Consider the following 25,120-nt stretch of genomic DNA (forward strand, 5'->3'; position numbering starts at 1 on the left):
TATATCTTTCCATTGACTTTTATTTGGTTCTCTTCATGCAGACACAAAGCAAGCTTCAAAATAATAATAATAATAATAATAATAATAATAATGATAATAATAATAATATAATCTGCGACATGCAAATTACAGCCATCTGGAACACTTCTGACTTCAAATATTTTATATTGGGTAAGTACAAATTTCAAGTGTATCAAACTGATGAGTCCTACACAGAAGACATTCGATTCAGTGGCCCCATACTTCAGTCATATCAAACTGGACAAGTCCAAAGTTCAAACATATCAAACTGGGCAGCTCCAACGCCATTTCTGAACATGGCGTAGCAACGAGCAGTTTTGATTTCCTGAAGAAAAAGAAACAAAAGACACATAAAACAAGGTAAGCCTCAAATATTCGTTTCTATTTCTATTTAATGCTTCCTTATATCACATTGCAGGGATGAGTGACGATGCTTTAAATGGTGCCACTTACTGTAGAATTAATATCACTATAAAGAACACGTACCTATACTCACCACATAATTCACCCCCACCCAGAAAAGCTTTGATACAGAAAGCCTTGAGTTAACTAAATAATGGTGTTAATTAAGTATTGCTTTTGTCATACCTTACAGGTCTGTCGAAATACTGTAGAAGCATTTTCATGCGTAAGCAATAGTTTCTTACCTTTGTTTCTGTGACTTGCAACGTCACACTGACCCATACATTTATAATGGAGTTCGGGTTAAAAGTGGCGGTCCGTCCCCAGTCATGTGTACCATCTGATAACTGTATAGAGTTTTACCGAAAAGATGAACAGATAAGAAATTAATAAAATAATTTACCTTTTATGAATAAATCAGATATTTGAACTATTCGAAATATTTATATCATAAAATAGAAATCATTTTTAAAAAATTAAAAAAGTATACGAGGTCTAATTACATATAGATATGCTACGCTAGCTTGAAGTTAGCGTTATATTCCAGAATTTTTACAAACAATGGCAATACACATATCAATAAATTAATCATGCCCAGCCCTGCAAACAAAATCTTTTTTTATTGCTTGCAATTAATCTTAATATTAAACTTCTTACAAGAATTGAGAAAAACAACCTCTTTATGCGTAAAGACTATAGTTAGGGCAAAATTTGTAGGTCTTTGTTCGATTCTTTCAAGGAATTCTGTTCCGCTGTTATCTGTTTCGTTTTGTACAAGCATATTTCTTCACCTTAAACATATTTAAATAATTATTGAAATGAATTAAATTTCAAAGTGCAGATCTGCAACTGCAATATATTTATAAGAAAATATTATCTGTCTTCGTTTCTTTCTTTCTTATATGCTCAAACGGAACGACGTAAACCGCTTATACGATTTGTTTTACGAGATTAATTACCGTTATATCACAATATATACTGTAATCAGCAGGATTAGAAACAGAGATTGCACCCTGGCGTCTGCTCCAACCTTTCATGATGAACTTCTTTGTTCTGTAATAATAATAATAATAATAATAATAATAATAATAATAATAATTATTATTATTATTATTATTATTATTATTATTATTATTATCATTATTATTATCACACAGTATGTACATTTTACATGAAGCGTGTGCAGTTTAATATTTTTGATATTACTAAATGTCACAACATATCAATTTGTGTGATTCTGATTGGTTCAAATAAGCACATTAAATCTTTGCGCGGTATTCTCTTTACCTATTGGCTGTGATCGTAGGAAAATGTTCATAAACCGGCCTTTTGGAACTTTTTCTGTTTACTAATAGTATAAATATTTTAGAGCCATTTTTCGAAATTATTGATGATACGGAATTTTGAGAAAAAAAAGTCACGTCTTTCTGAATATGGCGAATTTTTCTCAACTGTGGCTCGCTACGTCATGTATTATCACGCTGCAAAACAAAAATGCGTTAAACTCCAAACAACGATAAAAGCATCAAATACAATAAAGGGTATTGGTCCACCGATAGCGTCCATGAGTGGTGGGGTGGGCGGTATTCTGTAGCAAGGAATTCGCCCTATATAAAAGAGTGGTTTAAATGTTAACTTCTAGAAGCAAATAAACTCACCTCTGTTCGTAGAAGAATGTAGGCATAAACCGGTCTCGCAACTGACAGAACGTTAGGCCTATCAAGCCACCATATTTTTAAGCGGTAAAATAGCTCAAACGATCTAATATCTCTTATATGATGCAGTTCCCATCGTCTCCTGTTCCAAATCAACTAATGGAAATATCCGGTTACAAATACATTACAGTAAGTATGGAATTTAATCGTCCAGTAATAATCATTTCAAATGAGTATCAAATAACCACTTGTACTGAAAGTGACATACCTTAGGTATCAACATTGTTACATTGGTAGTCTGACCTCAATGACTCAAACTATGTGACAACACACGGAACTTCCATACACATTCTGTGTTGAGAAGCGATGTTATCTGAGTCGATTGTTCCATTTATCGTGAAGGACAATTACTCATTTAATTCTAATTTATAAAAAAAAAAAATCTGTTTGAAAATGTATTGTTTATAAAACTGCGTAAAAGAATCGACAATAGTTTGGGACAACTTTGTTAAAAGCAATAAATAATATGTACGTCATTTGAGTTAAAATGAACGAAATTATTTCTTCTTCTTTCTATCTATTTCCATGGCAATAAAATTTATGCGATAAACACAATATCAAATGGGTCACGATTTAATATTGAATTTATGAGACTCGTTGAATAATGTCCAGAATTTGCGAGCCTTGACTATAGATGGCATACATTTAAAGGCAATAATAGAATCCTTCTCTTTGGCAATTGTTGTAATACAAGTGAGGAGACGGAGGAGGAACAGGAAGAGAAAGAATTGGGAGGATGACTTTTTTTTTTTTGTTCTAGCTACATCAATGACATTGGTGTTTGCAGAAAAGGGATTATATATTTTTGGTAGCTGTAGTTGTAATTGCAGGAGATGCTGTAATACTAGTAGATGAAATGATGTCGAAATATTGAGCCACGTGTCAGTAACAGGATATCAGCAACAGCAATGCAAGCAACAGTAGCATAAACAAAAATAAGACTGCAAGCATAACAATCAGAAGCAATATTGTACAAGTGTTACGAATATGAAGATTGCGACAAAAGAAAAAGAAATAGTTGCTAAGCAGGCAGGTATCACAGCTATCAAATACTAAAATTGGAGAAAACGCTCCCAGCATCAAAGCGAAATAGAAGTAGTTGGACTCAATTGCGGAAACGGTAAAGGGAGTTTTGATTGCGATAGTGGTCAAAGTATATGTTTTTGAGGTACTAAACATTGAAGCTAACAGTGCTGGAGATTTAGGAAGGCAAAGAAGATCCAGAAGGAATTATGTGGTAATAAGAAGACATACCCTGCTGCAAAAGTTATATCCTGATAAGCTCCGCCATTGGTGACTTCTATGTAATAACTTCCTTCGTGTGCTCCCGATTGAACTCTGAGAAATCCAACACCAAAGGAATACCAACTACTTGGATTGTTCTCAAAAGACCAGTCCGGAAGATTTGCTTTAAAGCAGCCTGAAAGCAAGGTAATGAAATAATTTCTAACATTCATTACCTTTTAAAGTTATTATTTCATCTGACTGTCTCAATTAGTGGTCCATGCGCTGTTGTTTCAATGTTTCAGTCTGAATATAACACACTTATGTTACGATGAGTCAGTCCTTGGATAACACGATATTATTTCAATGTGTCAGTCTGAAGGCAACACACTCATGTTACGATACAGCACGATATTATTTCAATGTGTCAGTCTGAAGGCAACACACTCATGTTACGATACAGCACGATATTATTTCAATGTGTCAGTCTGAAAGGCAACACACTCATGTTACGATACAGCACGATATTATTTCAATGTGTCAGTCTGAAGGCAACACACTCATGTTACTATACAGCACGATATTATTTCAATGTGTCAGTCTGAAGGCAACACACTCATGTTACGATACAGCACGATATTATTTCAATGTGTCAGTCTGAAAGGCAACACACTCATGTTACGATACAGCACGATATTATTTCAATGTGTCAGTCTGAATATAACACACTCATGTTACGATGAGTCAGTCCTTGGACAACACGATATTATTTCAATGTGTCAGTCTGAAGGCAACACACTCATGTTACGATACAGCACGATATTATTTCAATGTGTCAGTCTGAAGGCAACACACTCATGTTACGATGAGTCAGTCCTTGGACAACACGATATTATTTCAATGTGTCAGTCTGAAGGCAACACACTCATGTTACGATACAGCACGATATTATTTCAATGTGTCAGTCTGAAGGCAACACACTCATGTTACGATGAGTCAGTCCTTGGACAACACGATATTATTTCAATGTGTCAGTCTGAAGGCAACACACTCATGTTACGATACAACACGATATTATTTCAATGTGTCAGTCTAGTGACAACATATCATTGGATCGGTGTGTCAGTCTGCGGACAACATATTACTGGCTCAGTGTCCGTAGACAACGCTGCTTTAATGCATCAGTCAGTAGACTGTTTATTCAATGTGTCACTCTCTGAACAAGATACCTCATGATTTGCAACTATTAAGTACAATACTACAACTAAGAATGCAAACAGCTGTTTGCGCTGGAATAACTGTCGCTTTTTGCACCCACTATTAGTAAGATGGTAATGTAAGATGGTTCACTGATTGGGAGAATTACAAACAAAGTAACAGCAGTGTTTTCGGAATGCTTATAAAAACGAAAGAGACAATGTATTAATGTGTACGAGAAGGAAATACGTTAATAAGTGATTTGACGTCTTACCAGTAGGACATACAGAGTTGCTTCCCATTGCTGTGTCTGTAACCTGTACAAAAGAATTAAGTGGGGTGAGGAAACGAAAGTGTAAATCAAACCAGCAAACTTTGATGCGAGTAGACATATCGCGGACTAAATTCATTTGATATTGGTTCAACTGAATTTTTTTAAAGCTCAATTTGAACTATTTATTGATCATCGAAACAGAAAGCAAATGCCCTTAAGAATTTCATGACCTTATCATAAAAATGTCTGACCCTACACAAATGGGTAAGCTAAAATGAGTGCCAAGTAAATTTGGAAAACTGTAAATATTTATCGCAAATCTAACTTGAGTTACTTATATGGCTCGCAATGCTAAATCTCCAGACTTGTTACAAAATATCAATCTACAGCGTCATCGAAGCTCTCCTCCTCCAAGCATGGAAGACTTTGACTCCACGGTCATAATCCAAATCCGTTCCAAATACAGTATGTGTTTTCCTGCTTTCATGGTATTTATACAGTTTGGCTAAAAATCACTCCAGCATACTCTTAAATTGAAGACGTCGGTACATCTTATCTTTGTGTATTTGCTTGACACGTTCCTGTTCAAGACTTTAAAAGGTATTTGACTTGATGAAAACTTGTAGTTGTTTGAAACACTTTCATACCTTACAGACTGTAATCTATACCATACAGTCTGTAATCTCTACCTTACAGACTGTAATCTATACCTGACAGATTGTAGTGTATTCCGTACAGACTGTAATCCATGCCTGAGAGATTGTAGTGTATTACGTACAGACTGTAATCTATACCTGACAGATTGTAGTGTATTCCGTACAAACTGTAATCTATACCTGACATATTGTAGTGTATTCGGTACAGACTGTAATCTATACCTGACAGATTGTAGTGTATTCCATACAGACTGTAATCTATACCTGACAGATTGTAGTGTATTCCGTACAGACTGTAATCCAGACCTGAGAGATTGTAGTGTATTCCGTACAGACTGTAATCTATACCTGACAGATTGTAGTGTATTCGGTACAGACTGTAATCCATATCTGACAGATTGTAGTGTATTCTGTACAGACTGTAAGCTATACCTGACAGATTGTAGTGTATTCCGTACAGACTGTAAGCTATACCTGACAGATTGTAATGTATTCCGTACAGACTGTAAGCTATACCTGACAGATTGTAGTGTATTCGGTACAGACTGTAATCCATATCTGACAGATTGTAGTGTATTCCGTACAGACTGTCAGCTATACCTGACAGATTGTAGTGTATTCCGTACAGACTGCAATATATATTGATCAGACTATAATCTATACCCGAATGTTTTTTCTCTTGGGGTATCCAAAAGTAGATATAACATACCTACGTTTATCAGTAATCATCTTAACGTTAAACTGGCAAGCTACCTGACACATCTGTATCGTAAGTTCTCAGACAAAATGTGCAAAATACCGACATATCATTGTTTTGGCTTTCATCACTTTTTTAAAGGTCGTAATAGAAATTTAATTACTTTACAATTATCATTCCCAATGCAATGCTAAGTCTATAAATTATTTAAATATAATTTAACCTCTGTCAGCATAAGACAGTACTACAAGAATGCATCTAAAACCTAAACATAGTTTTCTTCTAGATATATTAAAGTATAATTTTGCTATACAAGCTATGTTAAAACGATAAGAACGAACTACACTGGGAAATGCATAAGTCATGACACCTTTCCACAAAATGCATACCTGTATGGAATGTTGTAAGTAATTTAACCTCAGAGAAGTGTCCGGAACGCCCGTGTTAGCCAGCAAAATGTTGTATGCTTTGTTTGCAGCAACCACTTTGTCGGATAATTCCAAGTATGCCTGCAATATGGAAATGATTGCATAGAAACGGCATTATGCTTCATGTTAAGTAAGAGGTCAGGCCTGACGTTCAAAACAATCAGGTGCATATTTTGAGGCAATTCATTAACGTTTACTGTACGGTTGACGGGCCTGTTTTTGCTTCAAGATTAACATACTAAAGACAATTAGATTTTAGTAAATGTGCACATGCAAAACTTGCATTAGCATTGTCAAATAAATTATCTCGTAATAATCGCCTGAATGCAAGCTTGTTATAACTTTAATAATATACTTTATAACACTCGAAATCTTTCTTCCTCTTTCGAATTCTAGTGATTCGGAAGCAAAAGATGAGAAGAGTGAACATTTCAACACAATTATATGACATTTTATTTAAAAAACACATTCAACTAGTTTGTTTGATATTAGTGATATCGTCATATCACCTTGTATGATCCAGCAGGTGTACCACACGGCAGTAAAGCGCTTCCAGTAATCACGTGATCGGTGCCTGGTAGCCATGTTCTTGAATCGCCAGTGAATAAACTTTGCGTTCTATACAAAGTACTGCAATATTAAATTGGAAAAGGTTTGAATTTTCGTAACAAATGCCAGTAAATGATTTCATTTGTAATACAATCAAAACTGGCAGAGTTCGGAGTGAACATCCTTCAATGATTTCGACACTTACAGGTAGTTATATGTCTTTTAAAAAATATTCATTTTCACACTGAAGGCTGTTCTAATTTTGTCTGTTTCTGTATCGACAGCACAACTGGCGCCATTTCCTACTTAGAATTTTTAAAATAATTTTTGACATTTTGTATCTTTGTTGGCTAAAGGTAATTTTAGCATATGGGTAAATCGTACTGAAAATACGTTGACTCGATAGTCAATGTACCTCGTGAATAAACGTTCTCACGAGACTCGTGTATATGACAACCTTTTATTAGAGATCCAATTTCAAAGATTTTGTGAAAAACAGAAAATGCAAATCTAACATCTTCCATTAAGACTGACATCTCTGCAACTGAAAGAGACCAAGTGTTTCAAATCAACATATTGTTAAACGACTGATTAAAGAGTTCTTAACGCAAACACGGTAAATAAAGTACAACGAATTGAAATACAGTTACATTCTTTTTCTGCTGAACTTTTCTCTTCTGCCTCTGTAGTTTCTTTCTTATAATTTCTTGATGCTATTACACTGTATATCTATTTATACTTCAAGGATTATGACCTAATTAAATTTTAGAGAACTTTTATATTTTATTTTTTTTTTACTTCAAAAGCATTATTCCATTTGCTAATGGATGGAAGACATACTATCAAAACTTATAGAACCACTGAGGTCCAAAGTGAGCATTTTCAATGCATTATTGACTATAGCATTTGAAGGAATTCGGAGCAAACGCCTATACCAAGTACACAAAGAGGTTGACTACCAATAAATATACAGTGGCTCGGTTTAATCTTTATTCAGCAGTTGGTAATACATTGTTTAACGAGCTCCATACATTATATCTGAACCAAACAAACGTAAATAGTTTTATTTTTTAGATGACGAAACACGTAGTCTTTTCAACAAATCTTAGGAAATCGCTTGTTTAAAGTCAGGCTTATAGTCTTGCGATTATGAAACAATTTCAGATATGACAGTCATAAATAGCATGATATGATCACGATATATTGTTATAGTTACGATATCATAAATCGAAAAGGAGTTCATGGAACGGGGTGATATCATATATTACTATCTGTATTTGCTTTTCCTTTAGAAATAACCCGATACTCAATTAGTATAAAAAACACTAATCTTGCAATTTTTACTTATAACTATGGCTATGTGAATGGTATTTAATTTGAAACGCCTGTATCTTATTCCCTGGAACTTCATACAAAAATGCACATTCAATTTCATGTCTTTAGGCTGTCGCTTTGCGTGATTCACTCAAGACTTGTACTAATAATTCATATCATTTTATACACTTACCCGCTGGACGAGCTAAGAACTATGTTAACATCATATTGTCGGATTGGTGCCGCAAAACCATCGTTGACTAATGTAATTTTTGCACATATTGTTCCATCTGTAGTGTATGGCACCACAATCTATGATGATAGTAAAAATATGTTGACAGTGCATTGTATTTCAACTTATTACTCGTATAATATGTTGATGGCGAAACTGCATCATATCGAGTGTGTATGCGATATCAGAATATTTCACTAGACGCGAAGCGTCATTGGTGATCCGCTGATGTCACCTTCTAATCGGAGAATATTTAGTTTTCCCGTACTATAGTGAGTATGCTCTTAGCATAAACCTTCGAAGAATGATACCTAGTGGGTATTTTAGAAGATATTTAAACGTTGGCAAAAAGATTGTTGGATCTTTTGTTGCTGTACGAAGTTTGAAATAATGCATACTTATTTGAACAGAACTTTCGTTTATATTCCATAAATAATTTTAACTTCTCGAGATTTTGTCGGGGTGGTTTTGGCATTCATATGACGTCATAAAAAGTTCCAGTTCATCGAACTGTAGTAAAGCAGAATTGGTTGGAATGCACTACATGGTGATATTAATGTCGATATCAGATTGTCAAAAAATGACAAGTTGTCGCTATGTAAATTATATGAGCTAGACAATACATATCCCGATATAGATCGTTCAAAGCAATTTGAATGGTTCTATCGATACATATCCCAATATAGATCGTTCAAAGCAATTTGAATGGTTCTATCGATAAATGTTAACTAGCGTACAATTTCCAATGTTAATAAAAGATACAGAATGCTCAGTATATCTATCATGTAAAAGTATATACCATAAGATAGGAAATGCGATAGTAACATCAGCTATCACCAGTTTGTACAAATTTAATTTCAGACAATGGTTAAGTTTCTCTTATCGAAAGCTAAATGACTGACCGATTATGACACATAGATTAGCATAGTGTACAGTATGTAAAGATTTACTATGTGTATTGTACTATATTTTTTCTTATTTCAGCATTGGATTTAAAGGGATCCCAGTTATTAACATTACTGAAATTACAAGCGAGATCGATTCACATTTTAAGCTATAAAGAACCAGTGTCCCCGTCCAACATTTTATGAATGCGGATAGCTTTACAATACGACCAAGTTGTTGTTGGAATAAGTGTGAAACGTATTAATGCAATGTTAGTCCATTTAAAAAAAACAAACTATTTTGCACATACGTCATTGCCTTAAAGTTATTAAACTTTTACTTTGATATAATTAAGCTAAATATAGACGCCCCTCCCCCTTTTGAGGTAAACGATCACGCAATTAAATGTGTCCTTCATAAGAGAAATGCCCTATTTTCTAAAATTTTCAAATTTATTAATTTTTAAAAGGAGCATGAGATGACATCTTTAGAGAGAAAGTGGAAGGGGCATTCCTGAATAGCCTCTTAAGAATGCGGCCACCTTAGTATGTGAAACGATATCAGACCGTTCCTAAATGTCGCAAATTTTGTTTCCACCTGACAGTGTTTGCTCGCTATGAAAAATACGTTGAATGTTTACTGGCAAAACGGACACCTTTAGTAAGAAGGCCAAAACATACACAGATTAAAGTATTCTCGAATACATTTTGTGTTTTTTGTTCGCATTTTATGGTGTTACACACGCATCAGAGAAATAGTAAATAATGTTTCTTAAGTGCTGCATACTCACAGATTTCAGTTTCAGCCTATATCCCAACTTCTGATTAATCGTAGTAAAGCAGCCGTTGTCTTTCCAGTACTGGATGACCATCTGGTTGTACAGGATGTTCATTGAAGTCCAGTGGAACATCTGCAACTCGCTCAGAGCTGTGCTGCATTGGTGCCTAAGTGAAGACTATTATCTTTATTTAAGTGAACAACTATAAAAAATATTAAAAAATGAATCAGACAAGGGGTCACATTGACACAAAACTGATATTTCGTGCTGGCACAATTGCTGTCAGTCGACTAGTTCATACAGAAATTCCATTGTCCGGCTGACCAATCTGATCACCCATGTTGGTGTTACCTATTATTTTGTTTCCGAATGTATGTCGCACAAACGACCTGTCATGGACCCATAAATTCATTACATGGAGATCGATCAAGAAGTATATCGTGGACACAGTGGATGACAAATACTGGATGAATTAGATATATATTTTCAAATCTTGATAACTTTCACATGTTTCTCCATTTTTCGTGAACTTTTCACCACATACTTAAATTATCTCTGTCATTTATAAAAAAAAATTTCGAGGACCCCCTACAATTTTAATGGAGTAAGTATGCATATTATTGGATATGTCACGTCAAGACACGCATATGAGGCATGCAGGGGTCGGTCCGATTAGTATTTCTCTATGTGGCTTGAAAATTGCATGTGTGAGTGAGACCAATTGTCTATTTCTGTGAACGGTTCATAACGTAAATTAAGGACAGGCTTATCTTTTCAGTCAATAATTGATAGATTATATAGACAACATAACACTGCAGAACTTAAAGATGAGATTTATTTTCCAGTCAAAAACTTCAAAATACTACGTTCCAATAAATGTATGTTTAGTAAAAGCAGTAAAATATTTAAAACCCTTTAAAATCCGTGACATCTACAAGCGCATTTATCTGGATGATGAACAACGAAAATATTCCAATCTCAAGAGTTATTGCAGAGGAATTAATAGAATGGAATCAACATTCGTCTTTACAGTAGATATTCCCTTTATATTTCAATCTCTCTTCCTGTATTTATTGACATGTCATGTTCTGTCCCGAACTTTCAGTCAGTAACGACTTTGAATTTGAATATATTCATGATGAAAGTTGTAAATAAAAACTAGAGATAACGTGCAAAATAAAATGTGGGTTATAGTGATATATCTATTTAAGACTGATACCCACAACTGTGGGTTATCGTGGAATCTATATTTAAGACCAATATACACAACTGTGGGTTATCGTGGAATCTATATTTAAGACCGATACACACAACTGTGGGTTATCGTGGAATTTATATTTAAGACCGATATACATAACTGTGGGTTATCGTGGAATCTATATTTAAGACCGATATGCACAACTGTGGGTTATCGTGGAATCTCTATTTAGACCGAGATACACAAATATAGGCTATCGTGGACTCTCACTAAGAAAAATACATAAATGTAAAGAGTAAGCAGCAAAATGCGCGTCAAATGCATTATGAAAACATATTAATATGTACACTGTAACTAAATGCAATCGATCAATAAATACAACATCAATATTGTTGTTTGCAGTAACATTTCTTACAACAAATTGAGTTTTCTACATGCTTATTCCTTAACTTTGCATTGTTCAGTATTATATTATCTTCCCAATATTCTGTGATTATTATGATTCCTATATTACCTGGACTGACTCGACAGAGAACAAGTCTCTCCGGCCATGACCGTGTACTTGGTGTCCTCGCTGAGATAGGGGTACTCAAATGTCTTGTTCTGATAAGTTCCAAAATCAGAAGAACTGGCCAAGAAGCAATCATTGTGATGTCCTTTAAAAAAAATAATACTCTGATTTACATTTGCCTTTATAACATGTTTTTACTCACAATTAGAGATGCAATGAAGTGCATTGCACCTAGGTAATGAAATAGTCAGGTCCAGTTGTAACTTATGATCTCAAGCTGAATTCATGAAATTAGGATTTTTAAGACAAAATCTTTTACATGCTCTAAAACCAGTGATGAAATCTGCAGTGAACATGAGAAAGATATTTTGCATTATACTACAGTTAGCACATACTGCTTTTCTATCTAAGACGTTGAACTAATCCGTGTAAAAATAGGAATTGGTCGAGTCTTTCTTGTGAAGAAAGGTCACTGCGATGAAGCGTCACTTTGTGTAGGTTTACTTCCCTTCTACTAGCTCTAAAGCAAATCTACAGTAGAGTCGCAAACTTTGTAAGGGACTAGATTGAAAATCTTCATTTGAGGAGAACATTTAAAAGCTTTAAGAAAACGATAGATGTTTAAAGTTGTGATTGTATTGCGCGAATAATCAGATGACAGTTGCTTTTTAAAATTATTAATATTAAATTGGCTAGAGGATAACCTTCTGAAAGAAGGCAATTTTTTCCTAAATAGAACTATCCAAAGGAGGCTCAAACTGGCAGATCACAAGCAGAAAAACTTAACTCACAAACACCATTTAAAATAAATGTTTCGACAACTTGCGATATTGTGATTTTTGTATTACTATCTATAAACAATTACTTTCCACCAACGGTGCTAATAAAACCAATGGCAAACATAGTAAGTAGGTAGAAGCATTTGAAAGCAACCTATGTACGAACTTACCAACTCTTGACTTTGATGTATGGTTTTGTACATCAGTATGCATGGTTGGAGTTAACCCAAATATGCGATATTTATAACTGGGTGTCCTCACTTGGATTTGTCTGGGGAAAAATAGATAAATACATCTGAAATAACATAATAGAATCGCTCGAAAGCATTCTGCTAAAATTATTTCCTTGGAAAATGGACTTTGCAAGTTGATAGCACAGAAAGTATCTTGTTAGGACAACAGAATCATAAAACTCTGCAATCACCCTCCTTTCTTTTCCTTTTTAAAGATTTAATTTGGCAAATGGTGAATCTTGCAGTTGTTTCAAGAATAAGCGAAATTCTATTATCGAGGTAAAACTAGCTAATTAAACAAGTTTATTTCTCAACAAATTATAGTATCATTATATATAGATATAATGTTGGTCTCACCGTTAGCCTATTTACTCAGTCTTTTAGCGGAACATCAGAACAAATATTTGTGTACGTGGAAACCATTGCTACTCTCGCTTTCTCACCACTAATCTATTGGAAACAAAAGCTATGAATTGTGATCATTGAGTGACGAAAAGAGAAAATGTGCATAAATTGCAACCACACAGCATTTTGTGGGATTTTGCTCAAACTATTTTTTATTTAGTCATAGCCATAAGACACGTTACATAAGAAACTGGTTTCAGGTTATGACAACTTCTGTCACTGTAAAGGATGGAGCTGGCTGGTCTGGAAGGGTCCAACATAATACTATTCTACAATATTTCACAACAATCTTGGGGATTTACGATAGACAGTAAATTAGTAATTTTTGTAATCATTTTACCATCAAGCAATTCTAACCTAATTAATTTAATTTTCGTTTTCAGACGCATACTATATTCACATCATTATTACTAAAATGTCTGCCCTGTCAAAAATCGATGAAATAGAACCATCACAAACGAGTCATTTGATGAAAATTAAAGTTAATATATGAATAAGCAGGCGATAGTGTCTGTTATTCAACCATATTAATTGATTTACGTTTTTGGTTTTGCCATATTAAAATTTCCACATCTACAAGCTTACATTATGTCTGGTACTGCCGCAATTAGAGCATCCAACACGTCCTTCCGATCTTGCAGATTTTGCGCACTAAGACCATTCCCAGGAACACCGAAATAATCGCTATAGTACCACTCACCTGCAAATGATGGGAAATGAATACACAAAATAAAGTGGACACGATACGTATTGAACAGTAATGTTTAACATCACAAACGTAATGTACGATTCTTTTCTTAATTTTTGGACATCTCAACTTAGGCGAAGTTGCATAGTTTCTGCCCTTGTACACGTTTATCTGTTTTTAAGAATCACGCATAAACATGGATGCAAATGAATTCAGATATAACGTATACATATTAATTAGGAGTGTCATTATTGAGACTTAACGTATCCGAAATATTGGCAACCTTCTATGAAGTTTTAGGTCAAAAATATTCATTAATTATTTTATACCAAAAGTAAAACATTAATCACATTGGAAACAACAAGAAAGGGAGTTAAGCCTTAACTCACCCCAGACTCCGATGAATCCTGCTTGCAGCACTGCTACCACACCCTGGTAGTCACGGAATATAGGCTTCAGGCTTTCAATGTGGCTTAATATTGTTGCTTTGTTCCCATCCCCGTATGGAGGTGCATTGTTCTACAAACGAAAATGATCCGCATTGTTTAGTTAGTTTGCATTACAGGAGATAAGCCTTTCCCGGTGATCACTGTCACAACGGTTTTCAATTTGGTTGATTATTTTCTGGTCCATTCATTAGAAAATTGTCCTTAACATTTGCTGTTTATATCTATGTTTTTGTAACTCCTGGTACAAGATTGTATCTAAGTTTTCTAATTTTTATTCATGGCTGTATATTGGAGTTATTTCTTATTATCTTTAGTTAGATTTTGCCATTGTGACTAGGGTTTGTTTTAGAAATAATAAGAGCGTAAAATTACAAGGATCTGTAAATAGATGCTTACGTATGCTTTGACTATTACTAATAATAATCTTAATAATAAAAAGTTAGTGACAACATTGGGTTAATTTCTTGTTGGCTGGTGGGGTGTAGACGGTTCCCAAAAAACTAAGTAGTTTCCAATTGGTTGAGTTAGGTAGAATAAATAGTTATTTTGAAACATTAGAATTAGTAGCATGATCTGTCACGTGTGGGTATGTTGTGAAATATAGTCGTAATAGAAGACATATTTAAGGACAGAACTGAGCAATCAGATTTCATTCCTACTTTTTTTGTATTTACTTTGTGTCATCAAGTCTGCAGACGTGGTTTATGTTGTACTTATATATTGTTTTAGAGGAAAAACATTTGTTTGCCTGTTCAGTGAAAATATAGATTACTCTTTTTTTGGAACTATTGCAAATAATTCAAAGAAATTCTGGACAATGCCATTTTGACAACATCACGATTCATGGCGGACCAGCACATTTCTGGTTTTGTAATTTATTCTGAATTTTTCATACTTTGGACTTTCATAGAACTTTATCAGGATTTGTTGGATTCACTTTATAAATACTGTACGTTCGTCTCAAATTTTCATTTATAATGTTGAAAATTAAACTGTTTGTTAAGTTTTACTTTCTGTTGCTTAGGTTGTTATCATAGAGTCATAACACATTTTATGACAGGTACAACTAAAGTAATATAAGCCAATTCCATACAGACATTTTGAGTTTCATTACGTTTTAACATAATCAGCTAATACTTGGATCTTACTGCATTAATTTATGATAAAAACACCACAATATTAACTAACCTATACATTTTATATCCTTTATATTATTTGCATTCAGTTTCCTGTCATGAAGAACTGAAATTGTAATGTCGTACATCTCGTTATATAAAAGAAGTCCTGTAATAGTTTTCTTGCCGCTGCCGCCACTGTCTACATCGCCGCCAACACTCACAAATATATAGCTTACTTCATGTCCCTTTCATGCCCAAAGAAAGACACACATAAAAAGGACAGGGCAAAGATAAAAAATTGGCAAGCTTACTCTATTTACTTAATAACGATATACTCAGCAAATATAATTTTGCAAGATGTAAATATCAAATTTAAATATTGTGTTTTGTGTTAATATTTTTTTTATGTATCTAATACATCTGTTTGCTTTCAGTAGGAATGCCAATAACAGGTTGTATTGCCTAATAATAGTAACAATGTGCTCTCTGTGGCTGAAATAATACAGCTGATATGGTCAGGTTACCTTCACGTAGCAGCCAGGGAATCCTTGTAACTGTGCTGCGAAATCTACAGAGCAGAACCGGTGTAATAATTCTTACAATAAGCTTGTTTATAAACTATTGAAGTATGTGACATAAATTTAATAACACATCAGAAAAGAAAAAAGAAACTTGAAAATTCATACAGAACTGTTTCCAAAAACAACCAACAGATCGAGTATGCATATATAGTGGAGCCTCGTTAATGCGGACACATTCGTTCCCAGCGAATATGTCCGGATTAACGAGTTTTCCGGATAATTGAATCATGCACATTTTTTTATTTTACGATATCATCACACCGTATATATGTACATGTATATGCTAGCTTTAAATGTAATGTACTCTGTATTCAATAATGGTTGAAATAAATTAATGAATACATCTATTAATTTGTGTTTATTTCACATTATTATAACATGTGCTTGTACGTACATATACAGTAAACGGAAGTTTAGACAATCAACACATCGAACACATCACACTATGTTCATGTACATGTATGTACTGTACATACATTTATTATGTCAATTTCCTGAAGAAGTCTGTAACCTTTGTTTGCCTGGATTCTTTGAAGCCCTATACTGTCCACAGCTTAAAAATGTCAACTGTATTTGTACAGCAAACAATAAACTGTGATTGTTACATACAATTTGTAAACAACAAAGAGGCTTAATGACACTTTTAATTTATTTACCATATGTTATGTCAAAAAGCGTGGACGATTTGATCCCAGTGTGTTTATTTAATTATTAACACCCCCGTCGGCGACTAGCTAAAACAGACATTGTTTATACAATCGCTGGTTACAATATGGTCACGCTACTTAGTTATTGATAGTGGCCATAGATTCTCAAGGGCTTCACTACTGTGTTTTATGTATTATTCTTCTGATTGTATTTTCACATACGATTTTTCGAATTTTCTTATTTTTGGACAGATTATTTCCGGATTATCGAGACAAGTTTTAATGTAATTTTACACTTTGGTCCCAGATTTTGATTTCCGGATCCGGAACGCGGATTTCTTGATTAACGGAGCAAATTAACGTTTAGGAATTCCGTTCCCGTTGAATTATGTCCGGACAGCGAGGTTTCCGGATAAACGGAGTCCGGATTAACGAGGCTCCACTGTAATTATCTAGACAATCAAAATCTGGGCAAAACTGAATTCCACGCCCTGTCACAGTGCAGCAGAAGGAATTCACTTATGTCGCAGCATTTGCAGACCATAGAAAATATACTTACATATGTAACAGTATAGCTGAACCTCAAAATAGCCAAAACACCTGCAGCCTTCACAGCTTCAAGGTCATTCCTTATATGGCTCAGAACCGTTGACGTCAAATTCTTATTGACGTAATCGTCAAGGACAATATGCCTGAACACCATTCCCACGGTGGATGGACCACCGTTGTTTTTCTGCTCATTAACAATGTAGGTTTTCTGAAAGATTGCATTGGACCATATATATATATATATATATATATATATATATATATATATATATATATATATATATATATATATATATATATATATATATATATATATATATATATATATATATATATATATATATATCAGCAGAGCGACAGCACAGGGCTGGCGTTAGTGTGCCGATGACGATAAGGTACTTTCTCAAAATATAACGATACATTATTTCAAGGGTTTCCGTAAAATGTGAATAGCAAAACAAGTAAAGAGGAATACTTTTAACTGATGGCATCAAGTTTAGGTTTCAAACCTTAAACTGCATAATAATAATTCAGATATTTGATTTTTCTATTTTTCATCTCAAACATGAAGACATTAGTGCCATAATTAAGGAATCGCTTGTGTGAATTCCACATTTAGGAGAAAATGTCGCCATCCCTCCATTCCTTTAAACTATGCCATAAATAGTAATAAAAGTTCATGAAAATTAAAACTGATGGTAAAAATGTTACATTTAAATCTGAAATTTAATTTTTTTCTTTTCCTTCTGATAGTGTAAGATGTTGAAATGGCTCAATCAGTCTTGTCCAGTGGTTATGTTCTTGTTTTTTTTTTGTCATCCCATCACCTCTATATTAAGGAAGGCTATACTTTCATAAATACGGGCGTATCAACGTGCATCCTATACGATTTTAACACAACATTTATAGATATTTGATATCCAGTCTAGATGACGTATTGATGCAGTGGTAGAGTTTCATTGAAGTGTGACACTCCATATCCTGAGAATGAAGATAAATATTGAACATCATGTTCATGGAAATCAGGTGATACATGTGAAGTATTACAACTATTAAATTCACTTCATGGTCGTTCCAGTAATGGTTTCTAAGAACAAGAACAACAATATTAATAATAATAATAATAATAGTAATAACTTTCCACAAAAAAATGTCAGCTTTTTAAATTCTCCATAAGATAGCATATTCATTTTATTAAGACGGTGGATATGCAAATTCATTGATAGATGTTGATATTAAATATTAAATCCGTGTCAATGATTGATAAATTGTTACCGGTTACATCACGAAGGTGGATATGTAAATTCATTAATGCATACATATATTAAAGATTAAATAGCTGGAAATTAGGGGCAAAGTGTTTCTTGTTACATTAGGAGGGCGGATATGCAACTCCGTTGATACATACGGATATTAAAGATGAGACCACTGGCAACGACAGAGACTGTTTTAAGTTCTATGAAGCATCTTACCGTCAGTTCATTGTAGTTGCTCGTTCTTACTTCAGTATGAATGTAGAATCCACGAGCAGGGTTGGCAAGCAGATTGGATGTAGAAAGGAAAGTCTTCGAAATGTATCTGTCACAAGTAAAGCAGACCATGCTTACCTTCATAACCTGAACGATTAAAGTTAATAAAATTATGCCACTGTACACAATTAATTTTCCATTAAATTACATTCAAAGTCAGTAGTAATAGCAGGGACAGAATCACAATAAGAAACAAATAGTTTTTGTGGAAGAGGCATATTTTCAAGACCGACCGATACCATTGATCTTCATTCCAAACGAATGTTACAACTGTAAATATTGTCATTAACTAAAAAGGCGACGACGGCTGCAGATTTCGATTCGGTTTGAAGTCTACTTTTTAAATATGTTTTGTCGACACTTGTTCTGTATATGCCCCTATATCTACATCACCTAAATATCTGCCTACCTACCTATTTACCTACCTACTAGCATGCATAAATAATAGACTAAGTTTGGGGTTGATGTCAAATCCACATTTTGTTTTCACCTCAGAGATATATTTATGCACAATGGTGATAAGATCAATGGCCTTTTCAATAATTTGTGTGTTCATGACACACTGTTGGTTGAAATGGCTTGGTCGGACTCGCCTGCCGGGCTTTGGTTTCAGCTACCCACTTAAGAGTCGGCAAATGTTGACTTTTGTTTTTGATAAGCAACATTTATTTTTCTTGTTAACGCATGCGCAATCAACGTATGGCAATCTGTACACCCTACACAGAAATAGTGTTTTAAAAACATGATTAAATAGTTCAGTAACCTGTCTAAAACAGAAAAGTAGGTATAGCACAAAAAGCATCAGAGAGGACCAGGGCAGGGGAGGATTTGTGGGCCCTAGGAAAAATTATCCAATAGGACCCCAATGAATCACAAACTGAATCAACGGTGGACCCCCTGACCGTTGTGGTCCTGAGGAATTTGTCTTACTCTGTCCGCGGTCCTGGATAGGACTTACAAATTTGTATGATCCATTTTTGAAAGGTAAGGGGTGGGTGGACGATTTTCGTATGTGACCAGAATTACAATTTGTACAAATCTACGTGTATTTAGATGACTCTTCAAGACTATATACTCGCGAAAACATGAGGACTTACAAATCTCTTTGTTCCATATAATTAATTTCATAGTGGATGGATGCATACAGGTGAACACATCATTATTAATGCCAGCGTAATCAGATCCCAAGCCCAATCCGAGAAGCCACACGAGTTGCACGATAGTACTGTAGCAACTGGCCACACGAGTTATTCGATAGTACTAAAGCAACTGGCCACACGAGTTACACGATTGTACTGTAGCAACTGGCCATTGCATATGTATAGCAGGATGAGTTAACTGATCATTATTATCCTTATTTGTTCATGAAGTTAGCAAATTAGAGAGAGAGAGAGAGAGAGAGAGAGAGAGAGAGAGAGAATGGCAAATCTTTGAGGAATCTGCTTCAAATGTGATGAGCCGCCTTTGGTGTTCATTGTTTGCTGCTAATTAGGAAAGTTAAATGATTTTCGGATTATTCATTACCATGCAGTCATAAGAGAGGAGCGGGCGGAGTTTAGATGAGAATCATGATGCAGTAACATCAAGCAATATATACTCATTTATTGTTAAAAAAATACTTGATGAAAACGTATATTTCAACTCTTATACTTGTGTTCTGGCATATTATTGTTTACTACTATCTGCGGCAATCTATATTGACAAATGTTCTATTCAGATAAGAAGTGTAGGTCACTATAGTTGACCTACGTTAAATGCGAGTGACCGTACCGGATGCAGCTATGGGGTAGGTTTAGCCAGTTAAAACTAGTATCTGAAAATGATCTATACGTTGTTTCTTCCTAAATTCCTGTCCATTTCATGCACAATAACTAAATCATCAACTGTGTCGCCGAATCGAAATATCGAGAAAAGGTATTACAAATAAATTAATGATATAAATAAATGACATTCATTCAGCATATCAACAAGCCCAAGTTATGAATATAAAATCTCTTGAAAATATACCTAGCAACTATATTTGTAATAATGAATAGGGACGAATCGTCAAGGAACAAAATGAATAAGGTCAAAAGCGACTGGCAAGCTAAACCATCTAGATACATTCTACTTAATTTCATGATTATATGTATGTTAATTTAATGATGCTTCAAGCCTATTTTGGCTGCGATGAAATTAAGTGAATTTTATTTGAAGGTTTTCAAGAAATGAGTCAAACAGACATGTAACGATCATTATTCTGGTATTAAGTTATCAATTGCTTAAACCAAAAAAGAAACGCATGTGAGATGTGCTCAGCGCATAGAGCACATACATATGGTATCAAACGAGCGGACATGCTCGTTCATCCTTATTACAAAGGTATGTTTACGCTTTTAATTGCAACACATTAAGAAGGATGAGCTTTTGCAATGACTGAAACAGACAAATGATACAAGGTTTTGACATGAAGGATAATTTATTATACGAAATAGTTTTCAAAACTATATGACAATGCTTTATTATTTAAATGACAAAGTAATTTAGATGTTCAACGCAACAGTTTTATATCTTGTTTCCAACCTGTAAAAGTTAAAATCATTCAAAGTGATCTCATCGGGTACTATAGAGGAGATATTACCCGTTCGAAGATATTTAGTAAAGAAAAAAGGAACCAGAGTACTGAACTTATCACAATCTCGTACAATTCAAGTACGATCTTATCACCAGCGTGTGCAATTCAAGCACGATCCTATCACCAGCGTATGGTTTGAAGTACGATCTTATCAATAGCGTATACGATTAAATAAGAATCTTATCACCAGCGTGTACAATTCAAGTACGATCTTATCACCAGCGTGTAACATTCGAGTTTGATTGTATCACCAGCGTGTACTATTCAAATACTATCTTATCACTAGCGTATACAATTCAAGCACGATCTTATCACCAGCGTGTACAATTCAAGTACGATCTTATCACCAGCGTGTACAATTCAAGTACGATCTTATCACCAGCGTGTACAATTCAAGCACGATCTTATCACCAGCGTGTACAATTCAAGTACGATCTTATCACCAGCGTGTACAATTCAAGTACGATCTTATCACCAGCGTGTACAATTCAAGTACGATCTTATCACCAGCGTGTACAATTCAAGTACGATCTTATCACCAGCGTGTACAATTCAAGTACGATCTTATCACCAGCGTGTACAATTCAAGTACGATCTTATCACCAGCGTGTACAATTCAAGCACGATCTTATCACCAGCGTGTACAATTCAAGTACGATCAATAACTTTTATATGAAACATATTGTTATTTAAAGTACATTTAAAGTATGTCTTAATTTTACTTCAAAAATCAAATTCGTCAAAGTGAAATGAAGAAATAAAAACTTAACATGCAAATTATGATTGTTTCCTCGAGGCCATGACCAAATATTGCTTTAAATAATATGTACATTGAATAAAGAAAGAAAATAGTTGTTGAGAGTGTGGGGAGAAAAAGAAGGAGCATACCCGGAAGGCACAAGAGACATATCTGGACACGAGTTAACATCTCTGTTTTGAAATACCACAATCACTGAAAAAAATAAATAGCTAATTACGACCTCATATATATATATATATATATATATATATATATATATATATATATATATATATATATATATATATATATATATATATATATATATATTCAAGTACGATCTTATCACCAGCGTGTACAGTTCATGTACTATCAATAACTTTTATATGAAACATATTGTCTTTTGAATTACACTCACTTCCTATATGGCCTTTTGTTTGCAATTAAAGTATTAACATTAGATACCTTTAAAAGTATGATCCCTTTATCAACGCAGTTTGCATAAATAACACATATCACTTTTATGGACTTTTAACATGTCTACAGCTAATCAGCATGTTTCTTTCCCATGTGTATATCACTAAACGATTTAAGACACCTAACACTATCCAACCCAAAATTTAAAAAATAAAATCTAAAATGAAATAAAAAGAATCAAAGCAATGATTCTGCGGAATATTATGTCCCTTTCGTAACTGGTGTTGTGACGACACAAATAATTGCTGAAATAAAGTAGTGAAATAAAATGTAAAGGTTTTTATTTCATGTAGATTACAAACCTATGTATTGTTACACAAACGTGGTACGTGTGGATGATTTTTTGTTGTAGCCTTAAATGGTGAGGGACACATGGGAACCAGAAAAGACACTGCCTTTGGATGGGTGACAGAGAAGCATGGATATTTAGTACTCATGGGGCGCAGAGGTACAGAGTGAGCGCGTTAACACTGCGATATCAAAGCTAAAGCAGGCGCATGTAATGGTACCATCCGTGGGCATGATGTTGTTTTGGTTTTAACGCCATTTCTCAGCGAAAAATATACATGACACCCAGTATAACTAGTCGAAGAAGAACCCGGGGAACCCCAAGTAAGAAACACCGACCATCGTTAATCCTACTGAAGCTCTCTCACATGCCGACTTGGCCGAGCCCGAGACTCGAACCCACGAGGTGAGAAGTGATATGACAGTGATCGGAAAAAGCCAGCGCTTAGACAACTCCTCCACCCGGGGTAGCTTGATAAGAGCTGAAAAAATATGCAATAGCTAAGCATTTATCACTGGATCAATAGAGGTATATCATTGTGATCTATATTTGCCAGATATAAGTACAAATACTGAATTGGTATGCGTTGATTAAATTTCATTTGATTTAAACGTATACAAGAAACGGAGCTCAAAGCAAAAATCTCCAATCAATCGTCCAAGAAAACAATGTCAATGTGATCTACTTTGGCCAGAGATGAGTATCTCTTCTAAAATGATCGTATCTATTACGTTTCATGACCATGCACTCAAAACGCTAAGAGAAATGTTGAAGTTCATACTGCAACAGTTAGTTCAAATTACACAAAACCTGAACGCAAAAGTTTGACATACATTCCTTGCTTCCACCCGAAAGCACAACCCTGATTATCTTGGCATCAACCTACATATTATATAGTAATCTTGCTGCAATGTTTCACGGGAATACAGCGAATAATAATAATAATAATAATAGTTATATGAATTTAAGATAGACCGTCACCATCACCGTAGAAGTATCACCCATATCCCGCAATTGCTTTTGATAACGCAGCCTAGACAAAACTAGATATAATTTAAAATAACCAGAAAATGACGTTACTAGATGACTTCACGTGCGTTTCAGTGCTGGACATACAACTTACCAAATAACATCAGAACAAGTCCCATGATCTGATCTTAACGTCACATCGAGGACCCGGGTCTAACCTTTCTTCTATCCCTTGCCTGATAAATATGGACTTGTTTTAGATCACCGATTGTTTTATTACTTTCCTTATCTATTGATGATAACTTACACAATAATGGGTCATTCTATTATAAAAAGGGGGTAACCAGTTATCTTTTCATTTATTGATGTAACTATTGATCAAAATGCATGTGTACTAGATACGAGGATTGTTAATTAGTTGGACTGTAATTACTTTATTATTCAAAACAATAATGCCAGAAAGTGAATTTTATTTACAGTTAATTCGATTCTTACAATCAGTATCATCTAGTAATATTGAGATCAACCAGTACTTGCTACTGACGTGAGATCCGGGTTCGCGTCAATAACCCATGACTCTGAGGTATGTCGGTACAAATCACGCTATGTGCGCAATGCGTTTTATTTACATCTCTACATGTCATTTGACTTACTGGAGGCATCTTGAACCTAATACTCGCACCGATGATCAGAGCTAATATCTGCTTATTTAAATTAGTTCCATTAACAAAATTTCTTTTCTTCCATGTCTGCTTCTGTTGTTGTCCTTGGTGTTTGCTTATGGTTCTTTTTCTTAACAAATAATTTCCCTTCGCTTGATATCAGTTTATACTTGTGATTTTGACGGGAGATAAATAGAGGAAAAATGCTATGATGTTATGTATGATGTTTCAAACATAAAACAAACTGAATTTATATATAGGTTGGTTGTGTTTTGCGAAACACCAGCACATACAAAAACTAACTCGTCCGT

General features: G+C 34.4%; 1 protein-coding gene across 1 annotated transcript; it reads right to left on the reverse strand.

Annotated features, from left to right (window-relative positions):
• On the reverse strand, positions 1 to 24,448 carry LOC149799056 (uncharacterized). Its single transcript, XM_089958034.1, has 17 exons — positions 24,302 to 24,448; positions 22,562 to 22,625; positions 19,003 to 19,108; positions 17,541 to 17,738; positions 14,576 to 14,705; positions 14,084 to 14,198; positions 13,031 to 13,131; positions 12,085 to 12,226; positions 10,385 to 10,538; positions 8,671 to 8,789; positions 7,124 to 7,244; positions 6,576 to 6,695; positions 4,834 to 4,876; positions 3,393 to 3,558; positions 1,383 to 1,476; positions 669 to 770; positions 1 to 346 (listed from the first exon to the last, which is right to left on the reverse strand). The coding sequence occupies exons 1-17, from the start codon at positions 24,324 to 24,326 to the stop codon at positions 254 to 256; spliced, it is 1,893 nt and encodes a 630-aa protein (XP_089814160.1). The 5' UTR covers positions 24,327 to 24,448; the 3' UTR covers positions 1 to 253.
• Between the last annotated feature and the right edge of the window lie 672 nt (positions 24,449 to 25,120).

Source organism: Sinohyriopsis cumingii, chromosome 5 (assembly GCF_028554795.1).
Source record: "Sinohyriopsis cumingii isolate HCF-2022 chromosome 5, ASM2855479v2, whole genome shotgun sequence".
NCBI classification, from domain to species: domain Eukaryota; kingdom Metazoa; phylum Mollusca; class Bivalvia; order Unionida; family Unionidae; genus Sinohyriopsis; species Sinohyriopsis cumingii.

Excerpts from the sequence above, each read along its gene's own strand:
- LOC149799056 (XM_089958034.1), bottom strand. The coding sequence starts at position 24,326 with ATGGGACTTGTTCTGATGTTATTTG. Across the intron at positions 12,227-13,030 it reads TACATCAAAGTCAAGAGTTG|GACATCACAATGATTGCTTC; the intron begins GTAAGTTCGTAC and ends TTTTTTTTAAAG. Across the intron at positions 6,696-7,123 it reads CACCTGCTGGATCATACAAG|GCATACTTGGAATTATCCGA; the intron begins GTGATATGACGA and ends TCCATATTGCAG.